The following is a 17,288-nucleotide window of genomic DNA, read 5'->3' as shown; positions in this document are numbered from 1 at the left end:
AAGGACAAAATAAAGGGAAATTGTTGGCAAAGTATACAGCATTGGGATTAAGTTCTGTGGAAAGCATACCAGAAGCTTTGTATAAATTGGCAATAAAGAGCAGTGTCAAGCTTTAAAGGATTACTTTAGGCAAGTTATTCTTATAGAACTTTAATTTTCTTATCTCTGATATTAAGTCCACCTCTGTTTTTGTGAGAATTAAAACCTTTACTAGAGTGCCTGAACTAAACGCTTAAATAAATGGAAACTATTATTAATGTATAGCAACGCTGTCCAATACATTTTCATGGGATGTTGGAACTGAGTTGTCCAGTATAATAACCACGTAGCCATATATGGCTTTGAGCACAAAATGTGGCTAGTATGAATGGGGAACTAACATTTTAATTTTTTAAATTTTAATTTATATTTAAAGAGCCACGTGAGGTCAGTGGCTACTGTATTAGTGCAGCTGTGTATGTTTTAGATTTGGGCCATCAGCCTAAAGAAAGAGGAGAGCTAAGTAGAATAGGATGACTTGGCAAATAGAAAGTATTTCTGGAAAATGTCAAAAATGGATTGCCAGGATTTGATGGCAGGGAGCAAAAGAGGAAGGAATTGAAGAGGGTTTTAAAATATAATGTCAGAGCTAAAATTATTAATCTTCCAGAAGAAAATATTGGAGAAAATTTTAGTGACCTTGGATTTGGTAAAGATTTCTCAAAAAAGGACACAAAAATCACGAATTACACCATAAATCAGACTGCATAAACATCAAAAACTTCTCTTTGAAAGATTTTTAAGAGAATGGAAAGACAGGCCACAGACTGGGAGAAAATACTCGCAAAATATACCCAACAAAGGGTTTCTATCTATAAAGAACTTACTCATTAAGTAGACAACCTTATTTTTTAAATAGAGGAAAGGTTTGGACACTTGCAAAGCATATGTACAGATAGCAAATAAGCATGTGAAAAGATGGCAACACAGTCCTTAGGGAAGTACAAATTAAACCTACAGTGAGATGCTGTTATGTGCCCATCAGAACAGCTGAAGTCTGAAAAACAAAACTTGACCATACCGAGTGTTAAGGATGTGAAGCAACTGGAACTGTCCGGCAGTGCTGGTGGCAATGTTAAATGCCACAGATGCTATCGAACCGTTCAGCAATTTCTTAAAAGTTAAACATACACATTCTGTATGATCCGGACGTTCTACTCCTAGGTATTTACCTAAGAGAAATGAAAGCATATGTCCACATGAAGATTAGCAAATAAAGCCCTTGTGCTCAAAGTCTTATCGTGGATTTGCTTCTAAGAAAATCCAAATGTTGGAGAGAGATGAGCTCACAAGGGACAACAAAGGAAAACAGTAACCATTTGTTGTTAGAATTTTGGTAAGCGATTTTAAAATCGTAGCATAAAAATGCCTCAAGGCCCAAGTCTGAACCTCTGTTTCTCATCAGAGGCCTGGCATTATTTGACTCTTCAAGCTACGTTCGTGAATTACTTTGAGGAAAAATTAAAATTCAATTTAAAAAGCACTTGAAAAAAGTAATTTGTGACCATGACCCAGTTTCTAAAGGGGACTTACGATTTCCGACCCTTATTCTCCCACTGTAAACTGAATTCTAGTTCGAGAAACTCTGCGTTAACACAATTCACAAAATCCACAAAGGATGAAAAGATAACAGTTGCTCAGTAGAACACAGCGTTTCCTGGTTTAAGTTTTGAGAAAATTGCCCCTGAGAGCCTCATGAATCCACGTGATGTGATTAGCATCCCTAACAACATTCCTGTAATAAATACAAGCAAGGATCACGGACCTACACTACTTTTTTTACAGGCCCCTCAGTGAAAGGTAGAAGCGTAACACTAAAGTAAGCTTAGTCAAGGCAAGTCTGTGAAATAGGAAAGTATGTAGTTCAATCTATGATGGCTTCGACTTAAGCTAGAGGCAAATGTTAATGTAGTTAGAGACACAAACAGGTACACATCCTGTAAGCGCTTCTCCGTAAACATTTTTTGTAACAAAGCTTTTGATGAGGCTGGGCAGTACAAAAGTCAGGTGCAAGCTTTCTTTTACAAATTCTCTTAACAGGCAAAATAGGGAGAGTAAAAATCCAAGAGCCTAGCTTTAGGCTGTCTTTAGGTGTCTGAACACATGGTACTCCATCTCTATCCAGAGTTGTGCCAGTGGAGGTAAGCACTGCTCCTATTCAGTGTAAATTCCCCCAAACTGGTCAGCCTGATGTGCAGAAAGATCACGGTCTGGTAGCCAGAACGCAACCTCAGCCAAAGATGCGGCAACCGGAAGGCCGGCACTGAAATAGGGCTGAAAGGATACATATGGGTGGGACGACAGTGTCCACTGTAGGGTGTGACTGTGAGTTGGGTTTGGATTTGGCATTTCTGAGTGCCTTAGCTTAATGTCATCTAATAGCCCCCCAAACACACCATTGCTCCTAACAGTTATACAGGTAATGCATCTTCCAATGAATTCTCATTTTATGAACTTAATTTTTATGAGGTTATTTTAAACAGTGGCGCTTTTCATAAGTTTGGTTATTGCAGTAACTATGAAAATGTATATAGAATTTTTCAACTATCGAAAAGAAAATGCTGAAGAATAATGTGATCGGCTTTTGTTATTTATTTCAGTTTTCCAGGGTGATACAATGGTGCAGACAGCTGCATCAGGTAACTGGATTTAGAGAAATTAATTCCTGTGAAAACCAATGAGGAAATACAGCACCTCTGCAAAATTCTCGGGCCATCCAGACCAATTCTCACTGGCCAACATTTGCAAGTGATATTTTAGAGAACTGTAGTCTCTAAGCTCCTGCATACAAGACAGGTTATTGCATGTCATGACAGAGAGAACATAGCAACTCCAAAATTTAACCAGGAGGCTGCTGTTTACGTCACTTTTCATGGTAGGCTCAAGTCTGTTATCAAAAAGATCAACGAGAATAGGAATAAACTGCAAATGTTTGGCTCTTCTCTGGTTGACAGGGTTTAAGTAACACCAAGATGCAACACTCTGGAGCAGCTGGATCTTTATTTTTGGTTCCATCTCGTAATTTTGCAACAAGTGAGCTACTTCTTTCATGTACTCAGCTGCAAAATTTCCAGCAGTTGGTCCTCCTGTAAAACAAGCATTTGCATTTCCAGAAGTATCTGGCGTATCTAGTAGCTAGTGACATTTGAGTGCTCCTGTGTTCATATTCTCATCGCTATGGATGTGATACTTCGGATATTTTGAGTTTTCCTCTTTCTCCCCCACCCCGTGTGCTGCTGTGAAGATGAGAAAGTGTGTGTTGATCAGCGTGGAGTTATATGAAGAGCACTGGGAGGTCCCTGCCTGCCCAAAGCTCCTCCCTGTTTCCTTCAATCAGGCGCCTATGAGTCAGAATTGCAAGATGAATAAAGCCTGGCTGTGTTCACCTAGCAAATCTCCCTCATGGTCTCATTCCTGAGTCTCTGTCTTCAGTACTTGAAAAAGTACCAGAGCATTAGAGCAAACAGAGGAAAAACCAAAAGGCCGAGCTGCAAAGCCAGGGTCTAAATGGTAAGAGAGAGGTTTTTCATGAGTTGTCCATCACTGTCCTGTTCTCCTTACACATTTCTCAGCCCAAATCTTTTGCAGATCTGGGACCAACCTGGTGCTTGACTCTACTTCCATCATATACCTGAACCCCAGATCATCCTAGTTCAAATCTCAAACTCCAAGAAGGTCCTAGATAAGAAGGCACTGAAGAAGACAATTTAGATGGTGAGGAGAAGCTGGCACAGTTGGCTGGATTCTAGCCACTGGAGTTTTGACCTGGTTTGGATTCCTCTTATTTGCACTACCACAGTCCCATGGTCCCAAGGATATTCTATGCAGTGTAAAGCTTTAGCCAAAGCCTGGGCATAGCCCTTTCCATTGTTTCCCACCAGTACAACCAAGGCTAAGTAACATCAAGTTAAAGGATTCTGATCCCTTTATAATTAGCTAACTCTTACCCCAAATGGTGACCACAGCTCTACAGGGAACTGAGCCTGCCTCACGTGGTGGGTGCCATTTACACCCCCCTCACCTGGGTGTTCTCCTGAGTTTCTGTCTTCTCTCTGGTCCTATGCTAGTGGTTCTCAATCATTCTGGTACCTCGGACCCCTTGGTCCTTGAAAACAGTAAATGTTTTCTCTCATGGACACCATTCTGTGAAAGTAGTCTATTAAACTGCATTGAAGTAATTCATTTTCCCATTTAAAAAATAATCGATCTACCAAGGACACTAACAGCTACCAACAAGAGCTTCTAATAAGGCGATGTGTTGTTGAGGATTGTCTATAAAATTTTTTTACATGAAATTTATTAGAAAAAAAAGTGAAGCAAGTTTGGACTTGACAATCAGAGCAGTGTGTCTTTAAATGGTTTACCACTGAATTCTCTAGCCAAGTATACATGGTTGCTTTTCACTAAGGCACCTATTGGCTTTCCTAGTAGGTATTTTAAAAGCCTTAAGTTCTTCATAATTTTTCTGAACTAGTGTCTGTGTAATGCATTTTTACAAGATAAAAAATAAAATACCGAGTAGTTTTATCCTGTAAAAGGGTTGAAATTATATCAATTCAGTATAGATTCAATTTTTTCATGATACTGAAAAGTTTGATAGGCAATTTCAGTGTATATGTGTGTGTGTGTGTATATATATATATATATATATATATATATATATATACTTTTTAAATTAAAAACAGGAAAGTACCTAATTAGTAATTTATTTGATGGACACATTCTTTTAAAAACATGAGATCCTTGAGGAGAAAGTAATTAGTAATATCTTTGGCGGTGCAAAGACAAAAAACTAATAATTTAGGCAAAGGAAATGTTACTGGAATGTTAAGACGAGTGCTGTGAGAATCACTCACTGACAGTGTTAGAACAGGCGAAAAGACTGTGGAACACCTCTGTCAGCACAGCTGGTTAAATCAGTACCTGTAAAGGCCAACAGTCCAATTCTATAGGCAGCCTGAGCTCTCTGTTCAAGGGCTAGAGATTTATCCTTCAACATATGGCCAAGCACCGCAATTTTTTCTTTGTGAAAAATACTCTCAGCTGTAGGGATGTGTTCTTCCTCCTTTTTAGTGAAAAAGCCCTCAACGAAACTCCAGCATTTCTTGAGGCGGTGATACAGCCCCACAAAACATCGATAAACCTGAATCCAAAATTGCGCACAGTAAGCCTGGGTCTTTGCCATTGTGTAAAAAGGCCAAGGGTGCTTAAGTCACACCACTGGCAGTAACAGAAGTGAACAGTCAAGAACTCTGGAATGCATCACTTAGCAACACCATAGAATGGAATACACAAATCCGGGGGAGGCCATGTATGCCTAGATTCTTTCTTCAGCCTAGCATTGAAGGCCTTCTACAGTTTGAGCTAAACCAAGCTTACTTTCACTTCTCTGGTGCACAGAATCTCAGCTTAAACTAAACTGGCTTCCCCTAACACACACGCAGTTCGTTCCTGTCTTTGCCCCTTTGCTTAGGTGACGCCTACTAGGAACTTGCCCATTCTGCTTTGACTGTTCCAACCTGTACTGAACTTTCCGTTGAACTTTCATAGTATTATGCCTATTTTGCTTATTTGTTACATAGAGTTTTTCTCTACATCATAGATTTCCTATATTGATCTTATTTTGCTGAGAAAATAGAAGCAATCAAAAAAGAACTTCCATAGCTCTCCCCATCACATCTACCCACCGATCTGCATCTGTGCCCATATCCTCTGGCTTTCCTCCTGTTATACGGATGCCCCCTCCATTTATGCAGATTTCAGCCAATCCTTCTCACTCCATTCAGGGAGACTGCTCACTATTCTTCTCTTGCCTTATTAATTTTTCAATCTCAACTGGGCTCTTTGCATCAACAAACATGCTGTACTTTTTCTCATTAAAAAAATAAAACAACTGTTTTGACTTCATATAGCCCCTCCTCCTGGTTATTGCACATTCACACAATGTGCAATATTCTGCTCCCCTTTATACAAAAACTCTTCAAAGAGTTGCCATACTTGCCGTTTGAAACATTCTTTTTTTTTTTTTAATATTTATTTATTTTTGGCTGCGTCGGGTCTTAGTTGTGGCATGCAGGATCTTTCATTGCTAGTGCAGGCTCTTCGTTGCGACACGTGGGCTCCTCTCTAGTTGTGGCGTGAGGGCTCTCTAATTGTGGCATGCAGGCTCCAGAGAGTGCAGGCTCAGTAGTTGCAGCGCACGGGCTTCGTAGCCCCATGGCATGTGGGATCGTAGTTCCCCGACCAGGGATCGAACCCGCATCTCCTGCATTGGAAGGCGGATTCTCAACCACTGGGCCACCAGGGAAGTCCCTGAAATATTCTTTTATCCTCTCTTGGATGTACTCCAAATTGGATTTTAACCCCACCATGACTCTACTGAAATTGCTCATCAGGGTCACTGATGACCTTCATTCTGCTGAATCCAATTCTCAGTCCTCAGCATTTGTCACTCGTTTCTCCTTGAAACACTTTTTTCACTTGGCTTCTAAGATGTCATAGTCTTTTAATTCCCTACTGGTCACTCTTCTTTTCCTTTGCTGCTTCCCCCTCTTCTTTATGACCTCTAAATATTGGAGTGCCCCAAGGCTCAGTTCTTGTTACTCTTGTTTTCTATCTATACTTCCTGGAGGAAACAAACCAGTCTCATGGCTTTAAATACCATTCACATGCTGAAGACTCCCAATTTTATATTTTTAACTGGATTTCTCACCTGAACTCCAAACACAATTACTTTCAATCACCAACTTGGTATCTCCATTTGGATGTCTAAGAGGCTTCCCCAACTTAACATGCCTGAAGCAAAATTCCTGGTCTTCTTTATTATTTTTTAATTTAATTTAATTTTTTATTTTATTTAATTAATTTATTTTTGGCTGCATTGGGTCTTCGTTGCTGTGCGCGGGCTTTCCCTAGTTGCGGCAAGCGGGGGCTACTCTTCATTGTGGCGGACAGGTTTCTCACTGTGGTGTCTTGTCTTTGTTGCGGAGCACAGGCTCTAGGCATACGGGCCTCAGCAGCTATGGCATGCAGGCTCAGCAGTTGTGGCCTGCGGGCTCTAGAGCGCAGGTTCAGCAGCTGTGGCGCACGGACCCAGCTGCTCCGCGGCATGCAGGATCCTCCCGGACCAGGCCTGAACCCATGTCCCCTGCACTGGCAGGTGGATTCCCAACCACTGCACCACCAGGGAAGCCCCCTGGTCTTCTTTAAATCTCGTGCTTCTCAGTTTCCCTATCTTGGAAGATGGCATTCCTTCCTTCCAGTTGTTCAGATTGAAATTTTTGGATTCATCCTTGGCTTTTGTCTGTTTCACATCTCATTTCCAATTTATCAACAAATCCTTTTGGCTCTACTTTCAAAGTAGATATTTAGACACCCTGTCCAAATTTGGGACATTCTACAAAATGTACTTGCTTGTACACTTCAAATATAGTAAGGTGTGGAAGTTTAAAAAAAGGGGGGGGGCATTACTGTTCTAGAGTAAAAGAACCTGAAGAGGAGAGTTACCATATGACCCAGCAATCCCACTCCTGGGCATATATCTGGAGAAAACTCTAATTTGAAAAGATACACGCACCCCAATATTTATAGCAGCACTATTTATAATAGCCAAGACATGAAGGCAACCTAAATGTCCATTTACAGATGAATGGATAAAGAAGATGTGGTACATATAGACAATGGAATACTACTCAGCCATAAAAAAGAATGAAATAATGCTATTTGCAGCAACATGGATGGACAAAGAGATTATCATACTAAGTAAAGTAAGCCAGACAGAGGAAGAAAAATATCATATGATAGCACTTATATGTGGAATCTAAAATATGATACAAATGAACTTATTTACAAAACAGAAGCAGGCTCACAGACATGGAAAACAAACTTATAGTTATCAAAGGGGAAAGTGGGGGGAGGGATAAATTAGGAGTTTGGGATTAGCAGATAAAAACTATTATAAATCAGATACATAAACAACAAGGTTCTACTATATAGCACAGGGAACTATACTCAATATCTTGTAATAAACCATAATGGAGAAGAATTTTTAAAAGAATATATATATGTATATATATATGAATCACTTTGCTGTGATTCAGAAACTAACACAACATTGTAAATCAATAAAAAAATTTAATAAAGAAAAGAACCTGAAGAGGCATGACAACTAAATTAAACATGTAACCCATGGCTGGATCCTGTATCTATGTGTGTGCATGCATGTGTGTGAGCATGTGTATGTGTGTGTATGCTATACAGGATATTACTGGGACAATTGGGGAAACATAGACCTGCATTATCCAATATGGTACCCACTATAGCTACATGTGGCTATGGAGCACCTGAAATGTGACTAGTCTGAATTGAGATGTGCTGTAAGTGTAAAATATATACTGTATTTCAAAGACTTAGTATGAGAAAAAGAATGTAAAATATCTTATTAATAATTTTTATATTGATTACAAGTTGAAAGATTTTGGATACATTAGGTTAAATAAAACATATTATTAGAATTAGCTTTCCCTGTTCTTGTTACTTCTTTTCTAGTGGCTACGAGAAAATCTAAAACATCAAGCATGGTCCCTTTCTAAGGTCTTTGTGGTTATTGTTGCTTCTGCCCGGAATGTTCTTCCCAGGGATAGCCACATATCCACATGACTGACTCATCCCATCCGTTCCTCAGGCCATCCTCAAATGTAGTTTTCTATTCGGCCTTCCCTGAGCACTCTCTTTGAAACTTGTGATCTTTGCCCTATCACATCTCCCACGCCAACATTGGGCAATTACATTACTTTTCTCTGTCTTTTTTTTTGGCCGTGCTGTACAGCTTGTGGGATCTTAGTTCCCAGGCCCCCGGCAGTGGAAGTGCGGAGTCCTAACCACTGGACCACCAGGGAATTCCTTCCTTTTCTCTGTCTTATTGTCTCCTCTTTCGAGGATAGGAGCCCCGCAAGGGTAGGGATTTTTATGTCCTCTCATTTTTTTTTTTTCTTCACTGCTATAGCTCCATTGCCAAGAACAGTCCCTGGCATATGCATACCTCATTTATAGTTAAGTATGCAACAAATACTTGTTGAATAAATGAGAAGTTAGAGAACTAGTTTTTAGCAAACAAACAACTGTTGTTCCCTGCAAAAAGTGTACTTAGAACTTTCTCAAAATCCATCATATTTGTTTTATAAGAGATAATGTCCCCAGGAAAATTTCAGGGATAAAAATATTTATTTTTCTATTTGACTACTTTGTTTTTCTGATATAGTGAGAAGTGCTGGTGTTTTCTGCTGACTTTGGTTTACAATTTTACTTTATAATTTTATAAAGTAAGTAAGGTAATTCAGTTAAGCAGTACAGCAACAAACCACATAGGGGAAATTGTTTTTACTGCTGACTCTGTAACTAAGCAATCACTGGTGTTTAATGAATCACTTGGTAAATACTCTGAGAGCTGAATGTCAGGGGCTTCTCTGTGATGATGCTGGTGGGGGTTTGGGTTGGGAACATATACAAATAAACAAAGACTCATTTAGCCTCAGGGGGCTTACAGTCTCCGCTCATAGATACCACAACTCTGAAACGCAGCTCTGGGACATGGGGTTTGCAGAGTTGCAGTCACGGTGGCATTGCAAGGCATTAGCACAAAGCAGAACAAAAAAGCTTAGTTTGGAAACGGCGCAGGCTCTTATGTTATGGCCACCTGCAGTAACTACAGCAAGGAAAGCCACCCGTGATGGAAGCAGTACCTTGGCATTAGCAAGGCGTGCATGCGTGTATCGAGATTTCTTCAATTAGGTACCTCTCCTAAAGAAACTGTTTATGCGGGCTGGCGTTGGGAAGACAAAGTTAAGACCTTTGGGTGATAAACACATGCACTGAGAGAGGCCAAAACGTGGGAGCAGAAAGACCCTGAGCTCACCTCCTCTCACAACCACACCAAAATCACAACTATCTGCAGAACAACCATCAGTGCAAAAGACTGGAACTTACCAGAAAAGATCTACAACTAAAGACCTAAAGAAGGAACCACAACTAAATGGGCAGGAGGGGAGGACTGTGATCTAATCAAATTCCGCACCCCCTCCCCCCACAGACGGCTGACCCACAAGCTGGAGAATAAATACATTGTAGAGGTTCTCCCACAGGAGTGAGAACTTTGACCCTCATGTCAGGCTCCCAGCCCCGGGTTCCAGCACTGGGAAGACGAGGCCCCAGAGCCAGCGGGGCTTTATTGCAGGAGCCCCACAGGACAGGGGAAATACAGGCTTCACTCTTAAATGGCGCACACGAAATCTCATGCGCACTGGGACCAGGGCAAAAGCAGTTAATTGCTGGGAGCCTGGGCCACACCTACCTGCTGGTCTTGGAGAGTCTCCTGGAGAGGCGGGGTGGGGCAGCTGCAGCTCACCCTGGGGTCCTGGCGGCCGACATCTTGGATCATTAAGACCTGGCAGGGAGGGGGCGGGGATACAGCCCCGCCCATCAGCAGACAGGCTGCCTGAAGACTAAAGAACCCACAGCTGCCTCTGGACCCACCTCTAGACACGGCCCTGCCCACCTGAGGGCCAAGACCCAGCTCCACCCACCAGTGGCCAGCCACTGGCCCCTCCCTCCAGGAAGCCTGCATTAAGTCTCCAGACCAGCCTCACCCACCAGGGGGGCAGATACCAGTAGCGAGGAAACCACCATCCCACAGGCCAGACCCTACCCTGGGACCAGCTGGGCCCTGATCCTGCCCACTAGCAGGCCAACGCAGCCTCCTGGACACCCTGGACCCCATACCCAACTGTATCAGGAACCGCCATCCCCAACTCCCCAACGATCTGAAAGGAGTTCTGGGATCTCTGGGCCCTGCAGCCAGACTCCAGGACCTGGCTCTGCCTGCCGGTGGTCCAGCACTAACCCCAGGATCTGGCTTCACCTGCCAGTGGGTGGGCAACAGCCCCAGACTCTTCGGGACCCTGACTCCACCCACCAGTGAGCCAGCACTGGCCTCAGGGCCCCCAAGGATTCCACCACCAGCTACCTCGTGACCAGGCCCCACTAAACAGCAGCCAGCAGCATCTGTACAAGGCAGGGCCTGGCTATCCACCAGACTAGGGGCCAACCAAGCCTACCAGAAGGCCCACATAGTCAGCCTGCCACAAAAGAAGGACCCACGCAGCCCTCTTAGGGGGAAGCCCCAGAGCGTACAGCTTGGGTGACAAGAGAGGAGTGCACTGCTGGGACACATAGGAGCCTCCTACGGAAGGCCACTTCTCTAAGGCCGAGAAACGTAACTAACCTACCACAGACATCAAAATACCAATAGCAACTTAGACAAAATGAGGCAGCACAGGAATATGTTCCAGACGAAGGGATATGATGAAATGCAGCTCTTTTTCTCCAGTTAGCATTACAACAAATCTGAGAAGTAAATATCATCCTCATGTATGGATAAAGGAATTTCAAGATAAGAATAAACTCAAGTTGAGAATGAGGTGTACTGTGTTGTGTAAATACCAACTCAAGAAGGGCATGTGAAAAAAATACACCAGACTCTGAACAGGAGACTAGTAATTCAAAAATAATTTTTATTTTAACTTACATGATTGAAAGAGTGACGAATACAAATGCCACAAAACTAAAAGCACCCCCCTTCAACCAAAAATAAAATGCAGAAGTGAATACAAAAGATATGGAAGTACTCATGCAATATTCAAAAAATTAAAAAAAAACCCAAACAACAAAGCAAACAACTCTGTAACATTTGTGATTTGACTTTCTATAAAAAGAATCATTTCAACCATTTAACAGAGACTGTAGACTATACATACTAACTATATAGACTGTACAATGTACCTTTAAAATGAAAGATATATGCATATATATAATATTTATAAATTTACAAATATATATATACATTATAACTTCACAGTTGAAAGAACTTATTTGCCAGGAAGCCTGACAATTTTCACTTTAAAATGAAATAAGAGTTGTTTTTAAAGGTCTTGCTAAAATGTAAATATTTAAAATGACATCTAAATGATATTTTATATAAGCACATTCAGAGAACAGTTGATATTCCACAGTTCAAATTACACGCACACATATTATTTTTATATCTTGGCATATCCCACCTTGTATACGCTTAAGAGGAAGAAAAGTTATTTAATAAGAGCTACTGAATGGACTTGTACTTTATTTAAAGGACTTGCTATCCTGATATGGAAGCAATATGGGAGCTGTTGGTTTAACTATTTGGCCAAAGGATCCTATCCAGTGATGAATGATTTCTCTGGGGGCAGTGACCATCATTCAGGGCATTCTTCTTCCTAACCTTATGGTAATTTGTATAGAAGAAAAGACCACTGTTAATGACCCTCTGCTTCCACCCCATTAGGATTCCTCCAACTTCTATGTTCTTCTACTTCAAGGAGCATCATAACTTTCTGAATTAATCACAGCTGTCTGAAAACTTCTCGGTTTGATTTGTCTTAGCAGCAAAATACCTCTATTGTAAAAGTATCATTATAAAATGGCTCTTGTTTAAAAAAACAAAAGCTTAAGTTTTGAGTATCTTTTTAAAATGAGTATGGGTATAATCTTAATAAGGTAGTTTTTAGTGATCTACCCATCTTTTTTACCATAATGGAAACATGCCTTTGGAATTTTCACGATAGACAAAAGAAACAAGAGAAATAGTGGAGGCTTGAAAAAATGAAATTAAAAAAATATATAAATGCTTACAATATGTCCTTTTACCAGGTTCTGCAGGCAAACTTTTACTTGAAGAAATCTTTTTTTTTTGCTTTGCACTTAAGGTAAAATTAGGTAGCTAAAGGGGCCACTCAACCCTGAGAACACAACAGAGGAAAAACTGCAAGGCGTATGATATTTATCAAAGTATCATGTGACTATTTCAAGCTTATAGAAGAACTTCCAAAAATGTATAAAGACGGCTGTTTTAAAATCCCATACATACTAGATAAGACAGACTCTTTTACTAAGTATTGTCAGACGCAATCAACCATGTACTCTACTGAAATATACATAGCCCTATTCTGTTGGCTGAAGGAAAAGCAGATAAGTACTGGAAAAGGGGACTTTGAATTCCTCCCATAACATGTTAAATTTCCAGACAACCTGAACAACTTCGAGCTAAGTCACAGCACCATCTTGATTAACAGGGCCATTTATTAAGACAGCTGTTAGGCAGAGTTAACTTGTAATTAAAAGGCCGTGGCAACTTCACTTGCATGACGACCTCCAACTTTAACACAGTCTCGAGGAAATTTGTCCAACTGTTCATATGCCAGCCGCCCATCTTCTCCTGGATATAGAGCATCAAAAATGAATACCAGTTTGAACTTTTTTATTCATCACTCAGAATAATAAATTAATACCAGTTGTTTAGGTAGGGGTCGCTATATTTTGCTAAGGTTGACTTTAGGTGAGGAAAAGTCATCTTTGGCTATTCTTAATTATGTTGTTTTCTACGTAATGTTTAGAACAACCAAGAACTTTTGAGCTAATGCCAGAGACTAAAAGAATGTGAAACACAGTAGACGTCCTATGGGCATTTGATGTCAATAACTTCACATAATAGATTTATTCCTGAGAAATCATATGGATTATATTTTAAGTGCATTAACGATTTCAATATGGCTAGTCCTTGATTTCAGTGCATTGAACTTTTACATAACTTTCACTTTTATACATTAGATATTGGTACATCCAAATGATCTGTCATAAAATCAAGTTTAGGCTTTCAAACTTCTGCTAAAAAATTATTCTTTGCCCTGTACACATGTAGTGATGCTGTCTGCCAGCCAACAACTAGGCTGGTTCTATCAGCAGTACCATCTTGAACAGCCAACATGTATTTGCAAATTATTTGAATATCTTACTCCATTTTTCCTATTTAAGAAAAAATGATTAGAAAATGGGAAAATGAAGTACACATAACTAGTGATAAGAAACAGGCTTCCATACGTTTAATACAAATGAGACAAAGATGCAAATAATTAATTGTGCTCAATCAGAAGTTCACTGTGAAGAAAAACAGAAAAAAGATTCCTTGAAATGCTGGAAATATATTGATACTAGTGGGTTTTAGAAAAGGAGTGTAATCATGGATTTTATAATATATTGCCTCTATATATGTATAATTTATTGGATATAAAGGCCTTTCAATAAACCAAAAGTCTGTTTTTGGTTGTTTTTATTTTCAGTACATTTAACTTTTTCAGTAATACATTAGATACAAAAGTAGAGATTTGCGTGTATTTAAAAGAACTTTGTAGTGAACTATTCTATAAGCAAAAGCCATCAATTTTTAGATTCTTTTGTTGATTGTTTCTGCATGCCTTGACTTTTCTGAGGCAAACGCTATTTTTTCCCTAATTCAATAGTTTCCAACTTTTTCTTACTTTGGAGTAGAACCCTTTATTTGAAACAAAATATTTATGCAAAACCCTGGATATAAAACATTAACAGCAATGCCTTTCTGGTTGACGATAGTGGGAGGAGAGACAGAGGGCCCTTAAATTAAGCACATTTATACCATACTCCCTGCCCGCTCACACACACCCCTGTGGATGCCTAGGCTAATGAATGCTACTTAAAAACCCAATAATACCAGGCTAGTTCCTAGTTTGCTCACAGGGAGATTCCAATTTAGAGGTCTTCAGTTCTTCCTCCAGTAACCTACAGCATCCAGGTGACCTAGAGGGTCAGGATTCCATTGCAGTGCTTGACTGGGTCTGGGTGTCGTGGGTGAGTTATGCAACCCTAGCATGCCTCAGTTTGCCCCTCTGTAAATTGGGATTAACTGTCCCTCACAGAGTCGCAGGAGGATTAAATGAGCTAATGCATGTAGATCCCTCAAAACAGTGCCTGGCACGTGTTACCCAATATTCTTTAGTGACACAACCCGGGCCGGGGTTTCAGGGCACCTCACTGTTACTAAGATTCAGTTTTCAGGGGCTTGGATCTGCATTGGCTCCTCTGCTAGTCCGTTTAACAGCCCTGTGAAGTAGGCAGGGTGTTGGAGGAGAAAGAGCTCGAGCTTTGGGGTGTCAGGCAGTGTGGTTCCAAACAAGACTGAGGTCCAGCCGGGACGCACTGGAACGGCCAGAGCCACGGTGAAAACTGCTGTGTCCAACAGAGAGGCCACCAGCCTCAGGTGGCTGTTTACATTTCAATGGTAACTACTCAAAATTAAACTTTAATTCCTCAGGCATAATAGCCGTGTTGAACTGCTCAGCTGCCACGTGTGAATACGTCCTGCCGTCTGGGACGGTGCATACAGAGCAGCCCCATCATCACAGAGGGGTCTACTGGACAGCTCTGGGTTCAAATATTGAAGTAATTCCATACTGGTTGGTGAACAGTGGCTGCTCGGAGCCCCTCGAATGCCCTGTGACAACCCTCAGCCCTTTATCATAGAGTATCTTTTACCAATTCCCATCAAAAATACTATTTTCACTATATTAATTCAGTCGTCTGTGTGAGATAAAAATACACCAGTATTTCTGTCTTAGGGTCAAAGGAAGTTCATAACATTGAGTTCAGAGGTTCTCAACCTGGGAGGCTTTTAATGATCCCAGTGCCGAGGCCCAGCTCAGACCAACAAGAGCAGAATCATTGGAAGTGAAGCCCAGGTACGGGTGTATTTTAAAGGTTCCCTGGTGATTCCAATGGGCATCTAGAGTTGAGAATCATGAACCGGTGGCGTGGTGGGCTATGGGGGCTTTGGGGAGCCACATCTGTAAAGAGTTAAGGTGAAGCAGGTGTGATGACCAGCCCTGGAGATACGGCTGTGTGTGCAGCTGAACTGGATCTGAATCATCTACAGGGATAAGCCTCCCCAGGTTACAGTGGGAGGGCAGCGTCGCTGGCTGTGCCTTCCGTCATTGTTATTTCAGGACAGTGAAGGGTAAAAGAAGTTCAAGCTAATAATACCCTGGGCACGTTTTTAGGGAATTAAATAATTTCTATGCCTAAAGCAAGCCGTGAGGAATTACTGTTTTATCCTTTAAACACACATATGTTGGCTAAGATTTCTATCCATTGCATGATATATCAATAGCAGAATGAAGCCTTATTAAACCCTAAGAAAGAGCACCGAACAATGAGTGTGATTGCCACAGTGACTGTAAGTGCCATGAGTGTCTTCCTTACATTCTTAAGCTGCTACTAGAGTCACACTAGGGCAGCGGCTTTTTCCCAACTAGTATTACTGAGCGGATTATATTTGAGGACTTTGAGGAGTATAGTATTTATACTTGGAGTGAAGTGAAGGAGAAGGGTTATTTGGATATTCCAGAAAAAAATAAATACTTCATTTCTTTTCTTTGGTGTCGGGGCTTGGGGGCAATAGGCCCGCAGGGCAATCAGAGGTTAACCTGAGAGTCTGGGGGACGCTGTGGTACGTGGGGGATCATGGCATCCTGGGGAACCCATCACTGTCCTCCAGGTAGTGCCAACCCCGACCTGGCAATCCAACCTGGATTCCTGACTCTGACCTCTGCCTGACAGTTTCATTTCTATGTTCTTGATTCCAAATAGTGCCCAGACTGTGAAACCAGCTAGAAAGGCTCCAGAGAGCAACCTTCTCCCTCAACATCCAGATAGTTAGAACGAGGAGCTGGGGTGAGATGGAAATTGATCAGTCATACTGTATATGTGTGTGTGTAAGTGTGAGCCGATAGCCTATAGGGGAAAAATTGCTAAAACAAGGCACATGAAGCTCTTCCTTACCATTCCCTTTGAGGGTGTCAGAAATAAACAATCATGGAAAAAAACAACAAACAACTCACCAAGAGATAAGAGAGTTTCTGAGGCCACATTTCTGATTTCTTCAGTATCAGACTGACACAATGTCACCAGCATTTTAATGCTTTCAGTAGCCTACAAGGAGAAAATAGTTAAAATAGTGTTCTGACATTTATGTGTGGGATTACATGAGACTTAGCGTTTTGTAGCTGGTAGGGACCTTAAAAACCCCAGGGCTTCCCAAACCTAGTTGAGTATCAAGATGACTTAGGGAGCTCTTGTAAAAGTACAGATTCCTGGGTGCCACGCCAGACACACTATATTAGAACTTCCTGGGTTGGAGCCCAGGATTTGTACTTGTGGGAGCTCTGATGATCAGCTAAGTTCCTATTTCACAGGGGACTCCAGGCCTAGAGAAGTGAAGTGACCAGCCTGCTTTTCCAGAATAGAATCCAATTCTCTTAGTTCTTTCTACTGTATCTCATTCCCTCCAAAAC

The 17,288-nt window shown here is 41.2% G+C and overlaps 2 protein-coding genes across 2 annotated transcripts in view; both read right to left on the bottom strand.

The window, feature by feature from the left end:
* Positions 1-2,697: 2,697 nt before the first annotated feature.
* ARMH2 (armadillo like helical domain containing 2) lies at positions 2,698-5,224 on the bottom strand. Its single transcript, XM_068557189.1, has 2 exons — positions 4,963-5,224; positions 2,698-3,125 (listed from the first exon to the last, which is right to left on the bottom strand). Exons 1-2 carry the CDS (start codon positions 5,222-5,224, stop codon positions 2,698-2,700), a joined length of 690 nt encoding a protein of 229 aa, XP_068413290.1.
* Positions 5,225-12,789: 7,565 nt separating this feature from the next.
* The window catches only part of RIPOR2 (RHO family interacting cell polarization regulator 2), a 206,947-nt gene continuing 202,448 nt past the window's right edge, over positions 12,790-17,288 (bottom strand). Inside the window, exons 22-23 of the mRNA XM_068557672.1 lie at positions 16,836-16,926; positions 12,790-13,345 (exon numbers count right to left, since the gene is read on the bottom strand). Coding sequence (XP_068413773.1) covers positions 13,245-13,345; positions 16,836-16,926 — 192 coding nt within the window. The 3' untranslated portion in view covers positions 12,790-13,244. The remainder of the gene's footprint in view (positions 13,346-16,835; positions 16,927-17,288) is intronic.

The sequence above is a fragment of the Eschrichtius robustus genome, chromosome 12 (assembly GCF_028021215.1).
Source record: "Eschrichtius robustus isolate mEscRob2 chromosome 12, mEscRob2.pri, whole genome shotgun sequence".
Classification (NCBI taxonomy): domain Eukaryota; kingdom Metazoa; phylum Chordata; class Mammalia; order Artiodactyla; family Eschrichtiidae; genus Eschrichtius; species Eschrichtius robustus.
The sequence above is the reverse complement of the archived record's forward strand: the minus strand, read 5'-3'. Positions and strand labels throughout refer to the sequence as shown.